Source organism: Carettochelys insculpta, chromosome 1, assembly GCF_033958435.1.
Source record: "Carettochelys insculpta isolate YL-2023 chromosome 1, ASM3395843v1, whole genome shotgun sequence".
NCBI classification, from domain to species: Eukaryota; Metazoa; Chordata; order Testudines; family Carettochelyidae; genus Carettochelys; species Carettochelys insculpta.
Genome location: NC_134137.1, coordinates 107,339,404 through 107,364,819, shown reverse-complemented (window position 1 = coordinate 107,364,819; position 25,416 = coordinate 107,339,404). Strand labels below are relative to the sequence as shown.

General features: G+C 44.3%; 1 protein-coding gene across 1 annotated transcript in view; it reads left to right on the top strand.

The window, feature by feature from the left end:
- The window catches only part of SLC15A1 (solute carrier family 15 member 1), a 50,642-nt gene extending 29,397 nt beyond the window's left edge, over positions 1 to 21,245 (top strand). The window contains exons 15-23 of the mRNA XM_074983112.1: positions 482 to 563; positions 1,841 to 1,966; positions 6,161 to 6,307; positions 10,370 to 10,419; positions 10,825 to 10,932; positions 11,079 to 11,175; positions 11,923 to 12,069; positions 14,265 to 14,372; positions 20,329 to 21,245. Coding sequence (XP_074839213.1) covers positions 482 to 563; positions 1,841 to 1,966; positions 6,161 to 6,307; positions 10,370 to 10,419; positions 10,825 to 10,932; positions 11,079 to 11,175; positions 11,923 to 12,069; positions 14,265 to 14,372; positions 20,329 to 20,523 — 1,060 coding nt within the window. The 3' untranslated portion in view covers positions 20,524 to 21,245. The remainder of the gene's footprint in view (positions 1 to 481; positions 564 to 1,840; positions 1,967 to 6,160; positions 6,308 to 10,369; positions 10,420 to 10,824; positions 10,933 to 11,078; positions 11,176 to 11,922; positions 12,070 to 14,264; positions 14,373 to 20,328) is intronic.
- The last annotated feature ends 4,171 nt before the right edge of the window (positions 21,246 to 25,416 follow it).

Sequence of the window (25,416 nt, the reverse complement as noted above, 5' to 3'; positions counted from 1 at the left end):
GGGGCACTACACCTAGTCCCCACAGCTCTCTTGAAAGCTGGCTTGATATGGCTCATCAGGGTTAGCTACTGGTGAGCTCCCAGATGGTTTGTTTTAGCTAAGTGTCTGCGGCATGAAGTGCCACATCTCCCAGTGGCGACGTTTGCCATTCCCAGAAAATAGGATCTGTGTGAAGCATCAGGTGCCAGAACACTGCTTCCCACACCTCTTTTTGTCTGAGAATAGCGGACCACAACCAATGGGAGCTGCAAGCAGTTGTGCCTGCAGACACAGGTAAACAAACTGACTGACGTCCCACCAGCAGCTAACCCTGACAAATTTTATGTGACCTGTGGGCCAAAGATTTCCCACTCCTGCCTCACAGGGTAATAATATACTATCCACGGTCATCTTAATGTTCTCCATAATGAAATGGAAACTTACAACTGATATTTTGGATTATTTCTACTCCTTAAAATTCATGTTTTTGTTGCTGTACTAGGCCCCTAAGGAGGATTACAGTTGGTATGTTTCTTGCATCTCTGGCTTTTGTTGCTGCTGCATTGGTACAAATACAAATAGACGTAAGTTAACATGAATGCAACCCAATAATGATATTACTATATAGCTTTTTAATTACTATAAAGATTTTGGTGAGAGTGCAGATGGCCCATACCATGATAAATAATAATTTGTTTATATATGAATTAATCAAGAATGTGTTTATAAATAATGAAGAGAAGGGTGTGTACTGGTATATATGTGTCATAGAACAGAATGTGATCTGTGATAAAGTTAGTCTGCTAGGAGAGTTCCTCAACAACATAGTCGTATCTGTCCTTGTTCTGGGTTTTTAATTTTAATTGACCTTCTGACTTTAAAATCAAAAGACTTACTTGTTTGGTTTGTTGAGAAAATTCTTTTGCGTATTAGACTTTTTTGATTTGCTTTGAATGGAAGGTAAGCGTAATCCCAAAGTTATGTGATCTCACAAACTAAGAGTGAAAATGTGTTAATTTAATGTGTGAATCCATTGAAATAGAATGAGTTTTGCTTTTATTATTGCTCATTAAAAATTAAAAAGGCTAGATCTTCAGCTGTTGTAAATTGTGTAGTTCCTTTTGTTTTATGTCCTGTTTTGAGAGGAAAGGGCCTCTTCTCCATGATGGCCCCATGACCGATGTACTTCACCCAAAATGATTGTCTACCTCTAGAAAGCTTTTTTTAAAAAGACCAGAGTGGGTTGTTGGTTTTTTTGTTTGTTTGTGTTTTGGTTTGGTTTGGTTTTACGACATATGCACACAATGGACAAGATAACATTAAAATCTAGATATGTTATTAGATGTAGGAGAGAGATGAAAATGTATGTAGCCTTATAAAATCTCAATATATGCATGTACAAATATGGTGACTACTTCTTGTTGGAATGAGTAGGAAGTGAAAATGGAGTCTGGCTTTTCACTTTGACATCAGATACCTTGCTGCTGGAGGGTCTCACTCATGGCTATAGTCTGGTGAATCATTCACCTGTTGTAAATGGGACAGAAGATAGGATGAAAGAGAATTCAGAAATATGGCCTGTTGTAGGTCATAAGAAAGCTTTGGATCCCTGACTCCTGAAGTGTGTTGATGTTGATAGCAAACCGCAGAAGGAAAATGGATAGTAGGTGTAAGTGACTGCATAAATTTTGCTGAGAATAAGGATTTCCATTTCTAGTATAAGGGGGAGAAAGCATGCAGAAACATGTCACCGTATGCATTAATCACAGCTATTTATTGTGAAAATGTCCGTTTTCTTCGTAAGTACTAAGATTATATTATATTATATGTTTCATTTATTTCATTCTTCTTTCCCATCAAGAAAACTCTTCCGAACTTCCCTAAAGAAGGGCAATCACAAATCAAAGTAATAAATTTAGGCACTGATGTTGCAAAGGTTGACTTTGGCCCTGGAAATGAAAATGTGTCTGTGGCCTCTCTGATGGCGGTAAGAAAGAGTAATGATCTGAGCTATAAAAAATTTTTGAAAATTAGTTTTATGTTTTTACCTAGGTTTTTTTTTTTAAATATTTGTTGAGTATAGTTAAAACCTGCTTTTTGTAAATTGAAAGAACTGATAACCATATCAACATTGCTTTTAATAACTTTTTAATATTTTGGGGGGAAATCGCTAATAATTTTGTAAAACAAAATCATCTCTATAAACCTGACAATATTTCATGAAAATAAGCCCTTTCCAGTGATTGGCTCTAGGAATTAATCTCTAAATTATATGTTTATCTGACAGGAAATTATTTCCTCAGACAATGTATAGCACATGAAAACTCACAGACTTTACCACAGTAAAATGCATTGGAATATTATACTGGCCATAGTGTCTCTATAGAGAATCCTAGAACTGTAGAGCTAGAAGGAACCTTGAGAGGACATCTGGTAAATCCCTTTGCCCTGAGGTAGGACCAAATTATACTTGACCATCCGTGATAGGTGTTTATCCAACCTGTTCTTAAAAACTCCTAATGGTGGAAATTCAACCTTCCTTGGAAACCTATTCCAATGTTCAAGTATCCGTATAGTCAGAAAGTTTTTTCCTAATATTTATCTTAAGAACCTTTAATTTTCCTATTTACAGATTAAAGTGATTACTTTTTGTCTTACCTTCAGTGAATATGGAGAACTGGTCATTGTCCTCTAAACTTGCCACGTAGGTCAGCTTTTCTAAACCGTTGACAATTTACATTGTGGCCTCTGGACTTTCCTGTTTATCCACAGCATTTCTTCTTACTAAGTACCCTTTCGTAGATTGAAAACAAACCGCAGTAGCTACTCTTGAGTGTGGTCTTTCTAGCAGTTTTGAAGCTAAATTATAGTAAATTCATCTACACCATATTTCCCTAGTTTGCCTATGAGAATATCATGTGGACCCATGTCAGAAACCTTACTGAAATGATCTATCATATTTACTGCTTCTCATCTGTCCAGTAGGCCAGTAAACCTGTCAAATAAGGAAATTAGGTTGGCTTGGCATGAGTTAGTCTTGATAAAGCTATACTCCCTATTACTTATTATTTTATCATCCTCTAGCTGATTTTTAATAACTTGTCCCAGTGTCTTTCCAAATATTGAAGTTGGGCTGATTGGTCTATAATTCCTCTGGTTTTATTTATACCCCTTAAGTGGCACCCATCCAGGGCCACATTAAGGAACCAGTTTTCCCTAAGATCCCTGTTGGAAAGGACCCTCCCCGTACCAAGTTGTTTTGCAGCCTAGTGCACAGGTTCACGTGCTACTGAGTTTATGTCCAGCTACCCCTCCATCATGATGGGGCTAGCTGGGCAAACCTGAGTGGTGATGCAATGCCACATTTCAGATGGCAATGCCTGTTGGAGGGCGCTGAGCTGCAGGAAAGGAGGTGCTGCTGCAAGGCGAGTGCAGGACAGGCTTGATCGCCAACTCCCCCTCCCCCACTGTCTTTCATCAGTGGTTTTTTGCTTCCTTGGTCAGGCCCACCTGTGGGGAGGAGGATAAAAGAGGCTCTTGTCCCCGGGCTTGGGATTTCAAAGGGGCCTGGAGCTCTAGCCATCACAGAAATAGCAGTGGTGGCAGCTGGAGCTCCAGGCTCCTTTGAAACTCCACAGAGCACTGTACCACCACTCTGTGCGTGGCTCTTAGAGAGGGTGGGTTGGGGCAGGACTGACTGTCCTTCTGCCCGTGGCTCCCGCTCCTTTTCCAGGGATGTGAAGCCAGGCATCTCTCCCACCTTGCTTCTCAGGCCTGTGGTGGCTGTCGGCATGCCGCCCTTCATTTAATGATTTCTGTGAAGGCAAGCTTTTTGGAAGGGTGGGGGTCTCACTATAAGATTTTTGCTGTGGGCCCTCAAAAACCTCTGTGCAGCTCTGGTCCCCTTTTTATGGTAGGTACAATATTTGCTCTTCTGCAGTCCTGTGGGATCTCATCCATCATCCTCCGTGAGTTGTCCAAGATTCTGAGACTGCTTGAGCTAGCTCCTTAAGTATCCTAGGGTGAATTCCATAAGGTCCCGGTGACTTGGATGCATCTAATTTATCTAAATGCTTGTTAATCTATTTTCTCTCTATTTCGGCTTGTATTCCTACCCTAATGGGAATTAACCTTTTTAGTGAAAAATGAAGCAAAAGAAATACTACACACCTCAACCTTTTGATGTCATCTGCTATTAGCTCTCCTTTCTTGCTAAATGAGGTTCCAAACAAGTTTGTTAGCTGGAAAAATTGATGAGAGCTATCAGATTTTAGCTTATGTTTTCAGGACATTTTGCTCTTGCGACCAAACAACCAATTTCTTTCCTGCAGAAAGAAGAACTCACTCCAGATCCCTAACTTAGGTCACTTTTTCACGGCTATAAAACTGCCATCTATGAAATGATACTTCTGGAGGGACTGGGTAATTCTAGGATTTAGGAGTGGGATGAAGAATTTTGCACCTGTAGAGTATCAGTTCAAATCCAGTCCAGCTAAGTATGGTGCATGAAAGTTATTCCATCTGGTGGCTAGTAGGAAATTAGTTAGTCCTATCAATCTAGTTCTAGCTGACAGATATCCAAATGCAGTGCTGTTACTCATTGTACAGTAACACCTTGCAATGCTAATTGAAGATAGTGCCCCTTGTACTTTACATGCTTTTGGTTCGGGCCCTGTCAAACTCACAGGGCATGAAAATACATCAGGCTGTGAAATCTGATCTCCCATATGAAATCTTGCTATTGTAGAGGACAGCAGATTTCACAGAGTTGGGTGGTCAGAGAGCAGTGACTGCTGGCCTGGAGTTTAGCTCTAGAGGAAGTGGTGATGCCAGCAGCACAGCTGATGTAAGGTGGCATAGTATGGGAGGGATCATCACCTGGTGTGGGGCAGGGCTGGCCTTACAAGTAGGTGAGTGGGCTGCTGCCCAGGGCCCTATGGTCAGGCAGTGCTGTGGTCAGCTGTTCCTCTCTCTCCCACTAAACCTTCCCAAGGGTCCTTTAATAACCAAGTGCTGGGTTCCTGCTGCTAGTCCGGGAGGGGCTAGAGAGTGACAGGACTTCCTCTTCCTTCACATCGGTAACCACCAAGGCGAGGTCAGACCCATCTCTAGGACCTTCCCTCAGATGCAGGAAGCTCTACAGTTGCTGGCTGGAAGCCAAGTTGTGAAAGCAGAGCAGCTGCCAGCAGCAATGCAGAAGCGAGCCTGGCATGGTATAGCACTGCCATCCCTCATTCTGCACCACTGCTAGAAGTGGTACTGCCTTCAGAACTGGGTGCCCGGCCTGCATCTGCCTTCCAGCTGCACACCTCGGAAGGCAGCAGCACAGAAGTAGAGGGAGGCAATACTGCAACTCCCCAGTATTCGTATTCACATATTGGTTCATATTTTCATTTTCTTCACACAGTTTTCAGAGTTCTAAGAATTTCATTCACAGCAGTATGTGGAAGTGCTGATAATTCTCTCTCTATTTCAAAGTGAATTTGTTTCTCCCACTAGATGTTAAACTGCTACCTATGCAGAATTAAGTCCTCTGTTTAGTCACATGACAGGTACAGCACCTACAGAGGCAGTGCAGGATTTTCCAAATAACAGTACCAATGGGCTTCAGTCTTGTTTGGGAGAAAACCTTCAAGAACAGTGCAGCCTCCAAACCATTCAGTCTTTGACTTTGTACTTTCAACAAGTATGTTAACCAGTATCAGCTCTGATGGAGTTTAGCAACGCAGAGATACTTCCTTTCCTACACTCGTAGCTTAGAATATAAACTCTTCAGATCAGAATCAGTCTTTTATTGTGAGTAGGTCCCTAATGTCTCACAATCCATTTTGGTCAATTTTAAAAATTGTACCATTCATGATTTCAGATATTTAAATCTTAAATTTCAGGATATTGTAATTGTGGGGATCTCAAACCAAAGTGAGATTGTATGGAGGAGGAGGGATTGGTGAGAGGGAAGAAATAAACCAAAAGCATTTATGAACAAAATTATTACAGTGGTTTTAGAAGCAGAAAACTGAACAAAAAATCTGCAGGGGGGCATATGAGATATGTGTGTAATACTAGAGACCAGGTGTAACTTATCTAATAAATTTAAAAACTCTTGAGTCAGCAGGATGCCAGTTGCTATAGTCTGTGAATATGCATGGCAAATGTTCTTTCTTTCTTTCTCTTTTTATAGACAAACTATATGACATTTGACACTACTAACTTAAAAGAAATGACTGTAAGCTATGGAAATCAACCCTTAACGCAGCCCCTTAACGTGTCAGGAAAAGAACGTCATACTCTTATACTAAAAAATACAGCCACCATCCAAACTGAATTGGTAAGCTTGTTTAATTCCTGGTTAGTATACCAATCTGTTAGCTATCAGTATTCTTAAATGGAGAGCGTTTAGTCTCAAGTGAAATTGAAAAGAACAGCTCTGTGTGACAACCCCTTTCTGGGAACAAAAATACTATGGAACTAGGGGGAAACCAGGAAGAGAGAGGTACTTTAGATTATAACATATTAATACGTGAGATGGTAAATGCTGATACGGATACAATCCCTCTCAGGGGTGTCCTCTTTCTTTAAAGTTCAAATATGGTAACGCTAGTGGGAAGATCCTGGCTGCGTCTACATGTGCACGCTACTTCGAAGTAGCGGCAGTAACTTCGAAATAGCGCCCGTCACGTCTACACGTGTTGGGCGCTATTTCGAAGTTGACATCGACGTTAGGCGGCGAGACGTCGAAGTCGCTAACCCCATGAGCGGATGGGAATAGCGCCCTACTTCGACGTTCAACATCGAAGTAGGGACGTGTAGACGATCCGCGTCCCGCAACATCGAAATAGCGGGGTCCTCCATGGCGGCCATCAGCTGGGGGGTTGAGAGATACTCTCTCTCCAGCCCTTGCGGGGCTCTGTGGTCACCGTGGGCAGCAGCCCTTAGCCCAGGGCTTCTGGCTGCTGCTGCTGCAGCTGGGGGTCCGTGCTGCATATACAGGGTCTGCAACTAGTTGTTGGCTCTGTGTATCTTGCACTGTTTAATGAAAGTGTGTCTGGGAGGGGCCCTTTAAGGGAGCGGCTTGCTGTTGAGTCCGCCCCGTGACCCTGTCTGCAGCTGTGCCTGGCTCCCTTATTTCGATGTGTGGTACTTTGCCGTGTAGACGTTCCCTCGTTGTGCCTATTTCGATGTTGGGCTGAGCAACGTCGAAGTTGAACATCGACGTTGCCAGCCCTGGAGGACGTGTAGACGTTATTTATCGAAATAGCCTATTTCGATGTCGCAACATCGAAATAAGCTATTTCGAAGTTGGGTGCACGTGTAGACGTAGCCTCAATGTATTATATACTTATACCTTATGTTATATTAATATGTAAACAGCAAGGAAACATGTCATTTAATATAAGTATTTCAGGATAAACACTATGGCCTTATCTACATTACAGAGATTTTTGTCAACAAAACTCAGGGAGCGTTTGCATGCAAAAGGCATTTTGTCAACAGAGTCTCGACAAAACTGCACTTTCCCTGACAGTGTTATCCCTCTCCACATGGAGGAATAATGCTTCTGCAGACAGAGTTCTGTCAACGAAAGTAGAGTGTGGACACTCCCGGCCTCTTTTGTCGACAGACAGGGCTGCTGGTTCAATGGGGAGCCTGTTTGCAGAGCTTCTGGTCAGCCATTTTGTCGCGAGAGGGTCGGGCAGTCTGGCTGCTCTCTGTTGACAGAGTGGATTATTCTTTTGATCTGCTTTTATGTGCAGTCAGTCTGTTGACAGAAGTTTTACTGGTAGATCTCTTCTGACAGTGTCTTCTGTCAACAGATCACTGTAGTACAGGCATACCCTTTAATTTTAAATTGATGGTCTTCATTTCATGCTTCACAACAATCACAAGTATTAACAAAACTCTACAGAAGAGACTTTGGGAGCTGGTCTACAAAAGGGACTTAAATTTTGGCCAGGTACACAGTATGGGTAATATAGCAGCACAGCTGTGATGCTGTAGCTACAGTAAATGCTCTCATATCCAGCATTCTATCATCCAAAACTCTCAAATAACCAGCATTTTAACCATAAGTAAATTTTAGTTACATTTTCCATAAGTACCATTTAGTGAAAGTAAATACAAATAAACACAGCAAATATAGTAAACGTTTACAGAGTACAATACTAGTGTTGTCAGTAAATAAAGTACTCTGCTTACATATTTGTTTCTTAATATCTAATCTGGTTTTTCTTTTGTGTTATGCATTGCTAGACATACCTCTCTATTATCCAGAATATTAATATCCAGCACTCTCCCAGTCCTGGGGCTGCCAGATATGAAAAAGTTTGCTGTATTTTGCTGTAACAATGTCATATACGTGCTTCCCTTAGTGCTGGCATGGGATTTTCCATTGATGTAGATAATCAGCTTCCGTGAACAGTGGTAGTGTAGTCCTTAGAAATATTCTTCTGTTGACTTGTTCATATCTACCCCAGGAGTTAGACTGGCATAGCTACAGCATACAGGAGTGTGATTTTTTTTCACACTACTGAGAGACATACCAATGGTGATCTAAATTTTCAGTGTTGATCAGGCCTCCATGTTACAGCACTGAACTCTGAGATGCCCTGCCACCTTGTGGAATCCACAACCTAGATCTAAACCATATCTACTTAAGGGTATGTCTATATTTGCCACACATTCATCACACTGTGATCAGTCCTCCGGAGTTTGATTTTGCTGCATCTGTGAAGACACAGCAAAATCAATCTCTCTGGGTGCAGCCATCGACCCTGGTAGTCCATGTTATCACGTGGAGTAAGGGAGGTTGGCATGAGCCCAAAAAGCCCCTACCTACACCAGGGAACAAAGTTGATCCTGATATGTTGACTCTAGCTACGCTAATGGCATAGCTGGGATTATGTACCTGGGATCAACTTTATTCCTTGGTGTAGAATGCATAAAGAGAGTAAGACCCTAAGAAAATGATTCACAAAAGTCAGCAAGCTGATAAGGGGGAGGCATGGTTGATAGTCAACAGGAAATGCCAAAGGGGTAGGTGCTCATCTTCCTCTGGTAAGGATTCACAGCCATGAACCATCTCCTCAACTTAAGCCAGTTCTTTTGCACAGAATAAACACACCAAATTAAGAGCTGGCAGTGGCACCTTTGAGCTCAGGAGTTGCAGCATTCACCCAGAACATGGCAGCCCTGCCTTCCATTCTCTTTCTCTCTACTCCAACTGGTGCAGGAATTTGAACCTAACTAACTTTATGTTCCTTGTGTGTGCCCTAACCACTGAGCTATAGGCAAACTCTTTTCTTGAAGTTGCTTCACTTTTTAATGAAATCCTTAAGCCACTGGAGCAGGGATTGGAAGTTGGGTCTTCCATCTCGGGTTCTCCATCTTTTTCTTTCTGACAACTCCGATCCCTCCCAACATGCTGTAAAAACTTCATGGCTCACATGTGCCAGAACAACTGCCTTCTGAATATAAAAGCCAGGGCTAACATTAGGGAATAGGAAGAAGGCCAGTTGACTGGGGCCTATGTTACAAGGGATACTGAAAAGCTAAGTTGCTGTAGCTTTGACTTAAGCTCCAGCTGGTAGGGTTTAGAGCCCTGGACTTCAACACCATGAGGTGGGGTTTCAGCTTTCCACCCTAAGCTGCAGCAAGTCAAATGACAGCCCTGTTTGGTGGACCCTCTGAAACCTGCTCAAGGCCCCCCGAGGTGGCCCCAGACCTTTAGTTGAGAACCACTTACCTAGAGAGTCATTGTCTCTCTCACTCGCCCAATTAATAATTATTTCATACAAAGCTGAATAGCTTCAACAGGAGCGACTGAGTGAGAGGCCCGCTCCAAAATAACGTATAGACCAGGAGTTAGAGCAGCAAGGTGGGAATCCTGTGTTCAGTCTTTGCTCCACTTCAGGCTTTGAACTTGGGTCTCTCTCATATCCTGCTTCATTAAGTGTAAGAGGACCACGGGGATTAACTCCTCTTCTGTTTTGTTTGGAGCCCAACCTGATAGACAGCTTCTGAGAATGCCAGATCCCACTGGAGAGATAGAGGGGGGATCCCATTGGGGCTGAGGCATGAGCAGGACATCGGGATTAAGATGGTTTGGCACATGCCTACAACAGAAGGTTAGGCGTCACGGGGACAAATATAGTTGCTTATAGGTTTAGATGACAGATGAGGTTATGAGGATTTAACTTTTATATAAAGGCACCAAAAGCAGTAATTAGACATTAGCCTATCTCTGTTTGTGGATCTGCCCTTGGAGTCTTACTCTGAAATAACAGGTACATATTGGTACCTCACATCAGGATATTAGTACATAATACATATCATAGCATGTCAGAGATACCAACCCAAATATCTTATTCATAGTAATTGTCTTTTCCACCAGCTACTTGATGGCCTTACCTCAAAGTCAGAAGATGGACAAAATAAAATCAGGTATCAATAATAAACACATAATTTACTTTTCTAATGCAGCTGAGTGTTAAAATGGTACCTTTGTAGTCAACATCTTGTGTTTATTTACTGTGCACCTTCATCCTGAATCTTCATTTGTTACTGGAAAAGAAAAAACAAACAAAAATGGGTTTTAGTTTATTGATTCATCTGGAAAGGAAGATGCATTCTGTTTTGCTTTTTGCATCAGCTATACATTTTTAAAGAGATGAGAAAATGTCATTTAAAAATGACCAAAATCTATCCAAATGAGATGTGGGGAGAGGGGGGGTGAAAAATTATTTCAAATATCCATGGCATTTCAGTATATAATTCAAGTAATTTTAGCTTTGTGTAAGTGTTGTTGTGTTTTATATGCAAGTATTGTATTCTTTCTGTTTTTTAAAGATTTATAAATAATTTGGCTTCAGCTATTAACATCACAATGGGTGATACTACTTTTGGAACTGTGATGAATTTTACTGCCACCAAGTATCTGTCCTTTACAAGAGGCATGTAAGTAATTTGCTATACCTTAATCCAAATACTTCCCACAAAAACAGTAGTCATTGTCCTCAGAAAAAGTACATGGAATTCGTAGTATTATTGCATGAATACAATTTAATTCCAAAGTTATTTAAATTAACTTCTTTGTTTTTCAGAAAAAAGATTGTTGTTTTTTCAGACAATTCAGTGACTTGCAAAAATCAGTCAATATCATTTGGAGATGGCAGTGCATACACTATTGTAATTCAAGAGGTAAGTTGCCAGAGCTGCTAGAAGATGCAGAATAATTTTTGTGTTAAACTACCTTTTATTTCTTTTAAAAATTGCTATAGAACAAACTTCTTTGTTGCTATTGATGAAATACAAAATAACTTCATGGAGTTACGTCAGATATTAGCGTATTTTATCTTAATGTAGTTTTAGTAAAATTTGCATTCTGAATTAAAATACATACAGGCTGTGTCTACACAAAAAATAACTTTCAAGTGCTTTGAAGTACAACTTTGAAGTTGAGTGTCTACACACACCCTATTTTGAAGCTAAACTTTGAAGTAGGGCACTACTCCATTCCCAGGAATGGAGTAAGGACTTCAAAGTTGGGCTCCCTACTTCGAAGTTAACTTCAAAGTAAGGGAAAATGTGTGTTGACTCTCTGCTGGCTACTTCAAAGTAGTGCCTAACTCTGAAGTTAACTTCAAAGTTAATTCCTAGTGTAGATACACCCATAATGTATCAGTTAATAACGTAAGGGTTCTAGTTTTTGTCTAATAGACTTAAAAACCTGAAGCCTTTTCAGATACTACAGGTTGAAGGGTCTTTATGGATTCAGCTGCAAAATTATCTCTAGTTAAAAATTATCTATGCACTGTTGGTTTATTTTAACATGGCTGGTAGGATTGCTCTCTGATGAAAATCTCATAGCATACTTTGATCTTTAGGAACACATGCAGCATTTTGATCATTATTTTCTAAAGTACTACTTTTTTATTATTATTTCAGTGTACCAACACTACAATAGGACTCAAATACGTTGAAGATATCCAACCCAATACAATCAGCATGGCTTGGCAGATCCCTCAGTACTTCCTTATAACTTGTGGTGAAGTGGTCTTCTCTGTCACTGGACTGTCATTTTCCTATTCTCAGGTAGGAGGTTTACCTCTCTTTACCTTTTTAGTGAGTAATCTAACGATCTTACCAAGCAAACCGAAAAACAATTAGATTACATGAGGAAAAATAGTCATCACCACCACCACCTGGCTGTGTCTACATTACCACCTTCCTTCGAAGGAAGGATGGTAATGAGGCTGTTCGGAGTTTACTGATGAAGTGCTGCCATGCACAGGCAGCACTTCATTAAGCAAATTCCCCCCCGCGGCAACTCTGAAGTTATAAACTTCGAAGTACCGGCATGCATCTAGCCGCGGCACACCCGCCGGTGCTTCCAAGATGCCCTGGCACTTCGAAGTACCGGTGGGTGTGCCGCGTCTAGACGCGTGCTGGTACTTCGAAGTTTATAACTTCAGAGTTGCGGCGGGAGGCGGGAATTTGCTTAATGAACTGCTGCCTATGTACGGCAGCACTTCATTAGTAAACTCTGAACAGCCTCATTACCATCCTTCCTTTGAAGGAAGGTGGTAATGTACCCACAGCCCCTGTGTGAGTCAGAATGGCTGCCAGATTTTTTGTCAGTGTAAACTGGCATTTTTGAATAACTTCTGTGTTGATTTCATCAGAGCTATTTGATTTGTTCCTCATATGACCACCAGTCTTTAGGTCACTTTCTCATACAAACTGTCGACCAGTAAACTCTTGGTACCAGTGTTGTGCTTCTTCTTGTTATAGAGGCAGCTCTGGGAGGGGAAATGTTGAAAACAGAATGAATAGATACTGACGAGGTCTACGCACACGTTTTGCTGGTTTAAGTTGCTCTTTAAACTCCTGTCTGTATATTTTTTTAGTTTAAAAGTGTCCATATTCAATTTAAATGGAAAGCAAATTTGATTTAAACTGGAGTAAGAGACTTTTTCATCTGTTTTATTGTGTACCTCGTTGTATCACCTTAAATAATTTCTCTCCCCTTGTAGACTCCAGTTTGTCTACATGTTAGCCATATGGTTTTATGTCATTTTCCTTCAATTCTGATGACCAGTGTATGTACCATGTATATATAACATGTGGTACTCATATTCTGTTGCAATGGTTACATTATAAGTACCTACACAGCTATGTTTTGGTTTGTTATTGTGAACTCTGACTTCAGCAACAATTTTGAACCTCATAAGTTTGAGTCATATGTAAAATATGCTTTTTAATCACTCATCGTACACAATGTGTACAGTATGATAAGCAATACTGGAAATTTACTGCTCTCACAATCTTTCTCTCTCTTTCCCACAATTTTTAAATACAAAACGGCATTTGAGGTGAATGTTAAAAATCAATTAAAATGCAGAATGATTGGGGGAAACTGGAGAAATCATCTGAGATAGATAGGATGAAATTCAATAAAGACAAAGGCAAAATACTCCACTCAGGAAGAAATAATCGTATGCACACAAACAAAATGGGAAATAACTACATAGGAAGGAGTATTGTGGAAAGGGATCTGGAGATCACTGTAGACCTCAAGCTAAATATGACTTAACAATGAGACACTATTGCAAAAGAAAAAAAAGCAATCATTCTGGAATGGATTAATAGAAGTATCATAAACAAGATAAGCAAAGTAATTTTTTCCACTCTACTTCTTGCTGATTAGGCCTCAGATTAAGCATTGTGTCCTGTTCTGGGCACCACATTTCAGGAAAGATGTGGACAACTGGGAAGGTCCAGAGAAGAGCGACATGATGATTAAAAGTCTAGAAAACATGGCCTATGAGGGAAGACTGAAAGAAGTGGGCTTCTTTAGTCTTGAAAAAAGAAGGCTGGGAGGGGATATGATAACAGTTTTCAAGTACCTAATAGAATGTTACAAGGAGGGGGAAAAAAACGTACTCCTTAACCTTTGATGAGAGGATGAGAAGCATTGGGCTTAAATTGCAGCAAGGGAGGTTTAGGTCAGACATTCAGAAAAATTTCCTAACTGGATGATCACTGGAATAAATTGCTTAGAGAGGTTGTAGAATCTCCATCATTGGAAATTTTTTAAAAGTAGGCTAGATAAAAACCTGTCAAGGATGGTGCTTGGTCCTGGCATGAGTGCAAGTGGCTGGACTTGATGACCTCTCGAGTTTTCTTCCAGTTCTCTAATTCTATAATCATCTCAACATTGAAAATCATTCACGTACCTCCATAATGTAACATACAAAGCAATTCAATTAAATATCTTGTTTCTGCAGGCACCTGCCACCATGAAATCGGTGCTTCAGGCAGGCTGGCTTCTGACGGTGGCTTTTGGCAACATCATTGTTCTCATTGTGGCTGGGGCATCCAAACTCAGTGATCAGGTAAATAGGCATTAGCACAAAACTCTACTGGTACACTGCATTCTACTTTTTACAGTATCAATCAGTTCAGTGTATTATACAGCTACATTATGAGGAGAATAATCACAGATGTCTCATAACCTTTTTGCATCACTGTGTCACTACAGTGGATTTGTAGTTATTATAACAAAACAGGAGTATATTTAAAAAAAAAAACAAAACTTTAACTGGAGGAAAATCATGGAAATAACAATTAGCCATGCAGAATTGCCATTTACAATTGCGTGACCTCAGTTCAGATGTAAAGGCCTCACTAGACCATATGAAGAACACTCATATAAGCGGGTAGTTAACATTATCACACAAGATGCCATGAGCTATTTAGATGAAATGTAGCGTGTTTTACTTTACAGTGCACAGTCACCAGATAGTCAGGGGCTTCTCCATACCCTGGATTACATTCCACTCATTGTCGCTTTCTTTACCATAATGAATAGAGAAGGTTGGTGGCTTGGAGTCTGGAGTATCTTAAGATTCTGGTGGAACTCTCTCTGCTTCTTTTAATATGTATTTTAAAACAACTCTTCTTTTTTTAATCCTATTAGGAGTTCTTATCAGCTGTTCCCATAAAGCTTTTTCTACACTTAATTCCTGTTCTGTTTATGAAACAGACTAAAGTAAATTCTTTTATGTCTGGCAGTCCTGGAACTGGGAAGTTGCTGGATATTCAAATATTCTGACTAATAGAGAAGTATACCTAGCAGTGCATAACACTAAAGAAAAACAAGATTAGATATTAAGAAACAAACAAAAACGTATGCAGAGTACACTCATCCCTCATTTCTACTTACAAGGACTCACTAAAACGAGGAACACATATACTTACAATTGTTCACTATGCAAGTGAACTTCCCTGCTTATACGAGCGAACTGTGGGGTCCCTGGCTAGGGCATGGGGATACGCACAGTCCCACGGCTGGAGCAGAGCCAGCCACGGGGTCCCTGGCCAGTGGGTGGAGAGAGCTGCAGCCCAGCGGCTGGCTCAGCTCCAGCCATGGGGTCCCTGCATGGGGCGCAGGGAGACACGCAGGGCCCGCTCCCAACATTCCCCCTGTGGCAACTCCCCATGCACCCTCCCCACTCACCTGCCCCACCAGGTACCTCTGCTGCAGCCAGGAGGATCAAGCTCTCACCTCCTCCACCTGAGCCTGAAGGTTTTAACCCTCCCTCCTGCTCATGGCCCCAAACTGTCCCCAGTCTTGAACCCCCTCCCAACTCCTCCTTCACTTACTTTTCAACAGCAGCGCCACCTGCTGCCACTCCAAGCACTTGGAATCAATCAGAGACTTTTACATGTATTTCAGTAGGAATTTAGTGTCCCTCTTACAAGTTTTCGCCTATGAGCACAAAGTTAGGAACCAGTTGTGCTCGTACAGTGAGGGATGAGTGTCCTCTATTAACCAACAATAGTAGTATTGTACACAGTAAACTTATACTGTATTTGCTGTATTTATTTTATTTACTTTCACTGTGCTCTACTTATGGAAAACATAACGAAAATTTACTTCTGGTTAAAGTGCCGGTTATTTGAGAGTTCCAGATGATAGAATGCTGGATATGAAAGAGTTTACTGTAGTTCTATTTAGTCTGAAGCCAAAAGTTGCAAATCCTTTTAGCAATTCTAAAAAAAGAAATTACTAGAGGTTGAACCTCTCGAGTCTCGTACTCTCTTGTTCAGGAACATCCATAGTCCAGCATGATTTTAATTAGCCGGACGACCACTTATCAGGGTTTGGCCAAGTTTCCTGTAGTCCCATAAAGTTTATTTACAGCCACTAGTCCAGGCTCTCATTGTTCTGTGCTGTTATTTAGCTGTAATTTATGCTTCAATGTCTTCTAAGAGCCCAGAAAGCAGTGGAGGTGTTGGTAATGTGCTAGGCAATATTTACCTCCCATGGTCTGGCAAATTCTCGTCTGACACCAGTGAGATCCTGAGGGTGCTATATTAGACAGGTTCCATCTATACAGTGACCAGGAGTGGTGAATAGTCTCAGAGGGGTAGCAATGCTATACGACGACTTTTGCCTTTTTTTTTTTTTTTTTTTTTTTTGTGAAGCAACCAGAAGAAGAGGGAGACTACTCCAGCAAGTGATAGATGCTTAGTGGGCTGTCAACAATAGAGCACTCCATGAAACACATTCGGAAGTATTTTTAATTTCCTCCCACCATGGTTCCTTTCCTAGCCACAGATGAGGCCCCCAGAGCCCTCTTCTGCTCTCCCATTATTTAAAAATCTCTACTGCCAGCCCCTGGCAAAAGAGTCACTGTTCTGGCCAAAGAGGACTAGACAGGATCCCTTCACAAAGGATCAGTCCCGTTCTTTAATTAGTCGGAAAGGTTTCAGTTTGGGGGAGGGCTGTGACACTTCCCTGCTTGGTGGTAGGCTGTTATGACATTCCCGAGCACTGCTAGGCTGAGAAGAAAACAAAACATAGTTAATTAAGGTTTCTCCCTCTTTAAGTAATTATTTATATAAGTCACTCATTATATACTAGCAGGTGTACCTGGTGTTGCTTGGCTCTTCCAACTGGAGTAATTTTTTTGAAAATAAATTAAAAATGTACACGCTGTTTTCAATTACAGAATTTTTCAAAAATGAAGAAAAATGAGGGCTAGAGTGAGGGTTCAGGGGTGAGAAGGAGCCGGGGGTGTGGCTTAGGGCAGATGGTGGGGGCTCAACAGGAGGAGCTTCAAGGCAGGGGGTGAGAGTGCAGTATTTGGGGGGATTCAGAACTTAGGACAGGGATCTCAGGGCAGGGGGCTGGGAGATGGTGGGTACTGGGACCTCCCGTGGCAGTGAGGGTGACACTGTCCTACCAGCAACTCCTCCCAGGGGCCTAGGACTACGCTACCCATCTAGTGACTCCTCCTGGGGGGGAGGGATCTTGGGCTGCATACTTGTCGGGTGGGGGCTGGGGCTCTGCAGGCTAGTCCTGTCCTCCAGCTGCCCCCACCCCCGGGTCCTGCAGCCCATGGAGGGAGGAGACCCAAGCTTGCTGCTGCCCCCCAAGCCTGCAGCTAGTCCAGTGGATCTTTGCTTGGGGTAGTAGCTGCCTGTCCTACAGCCTGTTGGAGGAAGGGCAGCACTCTACGGCCTGACCCTGGCCCCAAGCTGCACTGCACTGGCTCTGCCCTGATCTGGGAGGGGCAATGCTTTGGAGGCTACCCCCAGCATCCAGCATCCCCCTCCATCCTGCAGCCTGTCTGGTGGGGCAATCCAGGGTCTGGCCAGGCTCTGGGGGCATCCTCCCACCCCCAGGGGCCTCTGCAGCCTACAGGCTGTCTGGAGGAGGGAACAGGCTCTGGGGACTGACGTTCCCTCCTGCTCACCCTCCCACCCCACGGCCTGTAGGCTGTTGGAGTTGGGGCAAGGCTCTGTGGGATGCCGCAGCCACAAATGGCTCCCATTTGACCCACAGGCTGGGTGTGTGTGTGTGTGTAGGGAGGAAGGCTCTTGAAGCTGCCCCCATTCTCCAGAGGGATCCATCTCTTCCACAGCCTGCAGGCTGTCTGCGGGGTGCAGGCTTCAGGGCTTGCTCCCCACCCTCTATCAGCCTCTCTGTGGCCTGCTGGCTACCTAAGAAGGGGACAGGCTCCAGCAATTGCCTCTCCTCCAGCTGTTTGGCCTGCAGGCTGTTTGGGGGAGAGCCAGGCTCCTTGAGGCTCACCCGTCCAATGGCTTCCTCCAATGCACAGACTATTTGAGGGGTCCAGGCTCCAGGGGACTGCTCCCCTTCCAACTGCCCCCCATTGTCTGCATGCAGACTGTCTGGTAGGGCCAGGCTCTGGGGGCTGCCTCTTCTCCAACTGTCCCCCTATCCAGATGCCCCTCATGGCCTGCAGGCTGTCTAGGTAGGGTTATGTTGAGGGGGCTGCCCCCAGCCTCCAGCACCCCCTCCTGTAGTCTGCAGGCTGTCTGGGAGCTGCCCCTTCTCCAGTTGGCCCCCAGTGGTCTGCAGGTTGTCTGGGGAGGAGAGCCGCGCTCCATGCAGCTACCTTCTCTCCAGCTGCCCCTCCGCCAGCCTCAGTATACAGGCTGTCTGGCGTCTTTGTCGTACCTCCCTTCAGCAGCCCCCTCTGCAGCCTGTAAAGCTCTCCATGGAGGTGGAGGGAGTAGACGCTGGGTTTGAGGCAGGGGAGCTACTTACCCAGTCTTTGTGGCAGGTACAACAGCAGACCCCCAGCCCTGCTGGCCTCTCTCTTTGTGCTGCAGCTGCCTCCAGTGGCCGTCCACAATATTACATCCCTCTTGTCTGTGCCCTTCCGTTTTTTCTCCCTCCTCTTTCTTCCCCCTCCCTTTCTATGCCCTGGGAAACCCTGGGATTTCAAGCATTTCCCATTTTCCAAGCACAAACAAACCCTGACTTTAGTTAGGGTAAGAGGAAACTGCGTACCTGTTTTCATGGTCATAGCTCTCACATTTTGAGAGGAGTTATTGGAACAAATGTAGCGTAGACAGACTGACTCAGATAGATGGATAGAGAGATAGATTTGTATTACAGTAGTGCTCATGAGACTTAGTCATGATGATCAGGGTCTTGTTGTGCTAAGTGCTGGGAAACACAACAGAAAGTTGACTGCATGTGAGGGTTCACATTTCACTCAGTGCAATCAGTGGAAGCTTTGCCACAGACTTCTATGAGAATAGAATCATGCAGATTTAGCTACCATTAGGTCGGGGCAGGCAAAATATGGCCCATGCGCCAGATCCAGCCCACCAAACATTTGGATCCAGCACACCACAGTACTCTGGACGTGGATCCTCAAGCAGGCTCCTTGTTTGCCACATCCACACATGCCACTCAGAATGGCAGGTGGCTGGGTCAGAGTGTGCATCTTTATGTGACACAGCCGAGGGGAGGTGTCTCTGTGTGCTTCCCCCACTCCCAGCACAATCCTTACATCACCTGCCTGGATTGTGTTTGCAGGTGCATGCAGCATGTGGAGACCTCCCCTACAAGGGGCACGCTCTGCAGAGATGGCTGCTTTGAGTAGTGTGTGGAGAGCGGCAGGCAGTCAGCCTGCTTGAGGTTCTTCCTGGGCTGCTAGCCTGGTGCTGCCTATGGGAAGAATCTCCTGATCAGACCCTGCATCTGGCCACCTACTCCATCTCCAACCCCAACCCACTGTCCCACCTCAGCCTAAACCCTCTGCACCCCCTCCTGCCTTTGGTCAAAATTCTCCCCCCCCCCGACCCTGCATCCCAATCCCTTGCCCCTGATCACAACCCCATCCTTTGCCCAAACTCCCTCCCAGACCACATGCCACCTCTTGCACCCAGTGCCCTAGCCAGAGCTCCCTCCTGTACCCAATGTCTGGCCCAGACCCCTCATACCCTCCATTTGTATCATAGAAAAGTAAGGCCACCGAACCCTTACCAAATTCTTGCAGTAGCCCCCCCCACATAAAAATTATTGCTCACCTCTGCATTAGGACAGTGGTTTTCAACCTGTGGTCTGCAAACCCTGGTGATCTGCAGGCTATATTTAAAATTTTCACATGGGTGTCTACCTCCATTTGTAATTTTTAGGGATCTGCAGTTGACAAGGTTGAAAATGACTGCACTGGGATAAATATGATGCTCATTCTTCTAGACAGACAACTGTACACAGATTCATCTGCAGCTGACAAGTAGCTCCACAGGATCACTAGGAATAGACTGCAGAGCCTTTTCAGCATGCCCAGCCTTCAAACTTTGGGTTAATTTTCAATTTATGTGAGATAGCTGGACAGATTTCAACAGTCCAAAGTGCTTTAATTGGGGTACCTACTCCCTTCTATAATTGTGCATGTGTAATTATTTTCTATCTTTTGAACTAGTTCAGGAATGTCTGCTTGTTTGCAGTAGGGTATCATTATGATGCTGAACCATAGAAATATCTATAGATAAACAATGTTAATGTTTGTTTCTTTACAGTGGGCAGAATATGTGCTGTTTGCTGCTTTACTGATGGCAGTTTGCATTATTTTTGCCATCATGGCTTATTTTTACACCTACATGGATCCAGCTGAGACTGAAGCTCAACTTGATGAGGATGAAAAGAAGAAGATAGAAAATAAGAAAGATATTTATGAAAATAGAACTGGGCCCGTGTCTCAGACTGAGATGTAAAAGTGTATTCAGAGCTGAATGACATAAATTTATGGCATCCCATTAACTACAGCCACAATAAGAGGAAGTGAAGTATAATTAACCATCGTTGGATGGGCACGCTACCGGGAAGGGGGGAAATAGCATTGTTCATTTAAATGCAGACCCTCCTGAGGAGCAAGGTCAAGGGCTTAGTCTTTTATATAGAACATGATACCATAAGAAAACCCTGGAAACTTGCTCCCCGCAGAATTTGCACTTTTAAAAATGGACCTGAAGTCTAAATCCAAAAGCATTACAATGCTGAAATTGCATTTGACAGTGTTGAAGAGACCCTGTGATGAAAAGTTGTATTATTTTTATATCATATTTTAATTTTATACTGTGAAAAAGTCAAATAATGTCAGGAAATGTTAATTAATATCAAGATGTTTGCACAGTTCAAGCAGCCCACTGCTATTCAGAAAAAAACTGAGCAGTGGAGTTCTGAAATTCCTTTTTCCAACTGCTTCACAAATAATGAATGCAAAAGTGCATGAGTTCATTATAGAAAGTTGTACATATTGTATATGTTGCCAGTTAGTATTACACTCTAGGCCCCTCCCACCCACCTGCACACCCCTCAACTCAGTTAACTGCTGGTAACTTTAGCCAAATATTTTAGACTTGGGGGGCCACCAAGATAAAGACAAACGAGAATGGAACTCTGAATGAATGGTAACATCTAAAATAAAACCTATATACTAACAAACTATTGTAGTTTGAGGCATTTCTTTGAGAGGGAAGGAATTGAATGTAGTGTTTCATGCTAAGGAAGAACTTTGGACCCCTACCTTAGTTGGAGTGGATTTGTCAAGATGTTACAAGTTTCTCTGACAGCCTTTCCTTTGCCCACTAAGTTTACAGACAGAAACAGGTAGTTCCCAATGAGGGTAACATCTTCTGTGCAAAGTGTTGTCCTTAACAAATATAGCCTTTATTTGCAGATTGTCAACTCTTTTCTTTTAGCTTTAAAATAATAGGTAGAAAAAGGCATATAAAGATAAGTGTACACAGGCACATCACATGCTACTCTAGTAGGATTGGAGGTAAGTATATGGGGAACCATTCAAATAGGATGAGAGTGATAAGTATTCAGTGAATATGTGGAGAGTTGGTATTTTTTGGAACACTGTGGGTGTTCCACAGGCTGACCAAAAGCCTGATGTGTGGGCTTCTTGGTTATTTGATTCTGAGGCAGATGATTTATTTTTAACTTGCTTTTAAAGGAAAATATAGTATTGCAAGGCCCATTGACAAAAGTCATGCTCAGGGTGGGCATGGGGACAGGACAAGTTTACAGTACTGCGGACTATTCAAGAAGGTAACAGAAGGTTACTTCATTTTCTGAGCTCAAATATCTATACTTGCCCAATCAAAAACAAACATATTGCAGCATCTTTCTCATTTGAAGTATTCCTAAGTATCTCTTTCACTTCACCCCTAATTATATTTAAAAGGACCTATGCTCATATTCTATATGCACAATTTTGCAATTAGCTATTTCTATTGATTTTAACAGTGTAAAACTTGAAGGAATAATGTGTGAAAATTTTTGTAAGCCCACATGTCTCTTCTGTATTTTCATAAACCAACTTCCTCCATTAATTATGTATACAAATCTAGTTTATAGTTTAGATTCTTGTCATTACTGATTGGATTGAAAACAGACTTTTGCCTGCCGGGTACTGAACAAACTGAAATTTTAGTATATTTCATTCAGAATGCAGAATCCAGAGTGACAAGTGGGGGAGGGGTGTTACTGATGATAGTCCTTCCAAGTAGGCTGGTAATAGAGAATGGAGAATAATACTTTCCTTTTAACTAGACAAGTTCAAAAACAGATATGTATTACGAAACTCTAATGGTTAGGATCCTATTGGCGGCAAAGTCAGAAGATCTCATATTTGTTTGCTTTTTAATTTTTTGCTAGCCCAAATTTCTCTCTCCTTTTGAACAGGTATTATCTTAATCATTTCCAATAAAACAGAATTAAACAAAAAACATTTCATTTATTCTTGTTGTCCCTTCCCTGCAAACTCATGTATCAGATGAAGAGTCATTAGAACAAGAAATCTGAATGAGTCTTTGAAACTAATTAATATTGCTGCCTAAATGTCTAGATGAGTCACTGCAAAGTTACTGGCATTTGTTTCTGCCTTCACAGAGATTAAATATCCAACTCCTTCTATCCCAAGTAAAGAGTGAAAGAAAAATTTCTGAAGTTGACTTGCCACTCTCTGGTAGAATGTAATGCTACTTAGACCATCAGCCTACTTGGAGGGACATTAGGCTTCATATATATGTATATATTTACTGAAGACAGGATATGCTCATATTATTCAAATTACAATATTATACATTGGCGCTTGTCATAAATGCAAGGCTTCTTGTGAAGATATACTGTAGCTGATTGGAAATTAAACTTGTGTATGTGCAAGTTAATTTTAATCTTGATATACAAACAGACCTGGCTAATCTGTCTCACCTGGGCAAGGACCCACCCTTACAGTCCAGATGGGTGTCCTCCAGCTTCAGGCCTGCCATAAAGGCCCGTGAAACTCCAGATTGGGTGTTGCCTGCAGTCTTAACTACAGAGACTAGGTTGCCAGGAAGTGATCAGAGACTGCAGCAATCCAAAGCTAGAGGTCTCTGATGATCACTGGGAAGGCAAGTAGGAAGGAGGGAAGGGAAGGGAATGCAATGCTCTTTGGTAACTTGGTATGTTTTGGTTGGACTCCCTCCCAACTCAGTGGTGGGCCATTCCACACCCGGTAGGGCCCTGGGCTGCAGGTCAGGTAGAGCAGGGAGGGCCTGCGCTCCATATGCCCAAACCCTGATCCCTGTGGCCTTCCCTGAAAATAGGGCTTAGCTGCACTGATTCTGGCAGCTAGACTGCCCTGCCGCAGTTTGACTAATGACTATGGCCACTAGTTCATGCTGCCCTGTGAAACAAAGAGGTGGTTCTCAATAAACCACCTCTCCCCTAACAAGGCACTGGGGTTGTTGCTGTGTGTTTTTTGCAACATTATTACCCTGGCTCACGTTTGTAGTGAAACAAACTAAACTGCTGTCTGCAATACTCCATGCTTAGCAGCTATGGGGCATTGTGGTTCATGTAACTGATTACACCTTCCTAAGTGCCAGGGCCTTTCTATGCAAGTTACAGGGAGGCTCCAGCGCCTCGGCCATGCCCTTGACAAGGCCAAGGGGCACTGTGCCTAACTGGCCCTCGCCGGGAGCGTAGGGCGCACAGTCGCACTCCCTCCTACAGACCACGCGCGGGTCCCTCGCACTTGAGGGCGAACGGGGCAGACGCCAGACAGCTCCGCGGGCGCACCCCGCCCTCCGCGGCGATTCACCCTACGCAGCTGGAAGGGGTCGGGGGGCGGAGGTCTGCGGGGGCCCGAGCCCAGGGAGTTTAATGCCGGGCGCGGCAACGGCGCACGAAGCCCCCGGGGCTTGCCGCGCGCGGCCGGCAGCACCAGGCCCTCGGGGGCGGGACGAGCCCGCGCGGGCGCGCGCAGGGGGCGGCGGCCGTTGCCCCGCGCCCGAGCTGGGCCGGCGTTACGTCAGCGCCCGCGCCAGCCCCCTACAGGCCGCTCTGTGCGCGCGAGGGAGGGGCGGAAGGGGAGCTCGGGCCGGATCTATCTGTGACGAGCCCGGCGGGGCGGGGGAGTAGCTCCAAGCCCCCGCGCGCCGCCGCCTGGGAAGCGCTGACCCCGCCCCGGTCTCCAATAGGCGGATGGCGCTGCCGAAGGTGGCGCTGAGGTTTTAGCTCCGCTCGGGCGGTGGCTTGCGGCACAAAGTGGCTGGGGGAGGGGACGCAGCCCGCAGTCTGGCGCGGAAACGCCCCCGGGGCTGGGCTCCAGGGGCCGCCTTCAGATCCGCCTCAGGGCTCCCTCCTCCTGTGCTGTGTGGGATCGGTCCCAGGCGGAGGCGGGGGCAGGTCTCCAGAGCTTGGGGGACCACATTGCCCCGTGGCAAATGCGGGGCGCTGGCCTCAGGGGATGCTCTGCCCTGTGGCGGCTCCTTGGCCATGGAGGCTGCTGCCCCGTGGTGAGGAAATGGGGCTGGGGGGGGCTCCACAGCTTCTGGATGAGGGGGAGCAGAAGATGGGGAGCATAGGGGCTTCACAGCCTCCCGGCGGCGGGAGGCAAGGAAGAGGGCAGCTTCCCTGCAGCAGAAGCTGCCTCGCTGAGGCATAGGGTAGCAGGGAAGAAGGCAGCCATCCCATGGTGGGGGGTGGGCGTTCACTGGCAGTAAGAGCCGCTTTGTCTAGGCCAGAGAATGAGGCAGCTACCCCATGGCGGAGCTTGCTGGCCACAGAAATACCAGGATACCATGTGGTGCCAGGGAACGGGGCAGCTTCCTCATTGGAGGAGCTCCTCTGCAGCAGGAGCTGCTGCCCTGAGGCACAAGGTACTAGGTAACAGGGCAGCCTCCTCACAGAGGAGCTCCTTGGCAGTCAGGGTGCCACCCCAGAGCAGAGGGTGCCAGGGAACTGGGCAGCTACCCTGCGGGGCGGGGCGGGGGGGGGATCTCTGGCAGCAGAGGCTGCTGCCCTGAGACACTGGGTGCTGTGGAACAGAGCCCCACAAAATATGGGAGATTGCCCATTTTCTTAAAGTTGGGACATCTGTGAGACAGCTTAAATAAGGTACTGTTCTGAGAAAAATGTGATGGGTGGTGTCATTAGCCAATTTCCAGCCCTGATATGCATTTTCAGGTGCTTCTAGGTGGTCTTCAGCTGCTTGGATTCTCAGTTGAGTTGGGAAACCCACACCTTCCTAGCAATGGAAGCATCGCTCCCTTCAGGGAGCACTGTAGGATAGTCTTGAGATTGGGATGGGGATTGAGTTTGTTTGGTCCCGT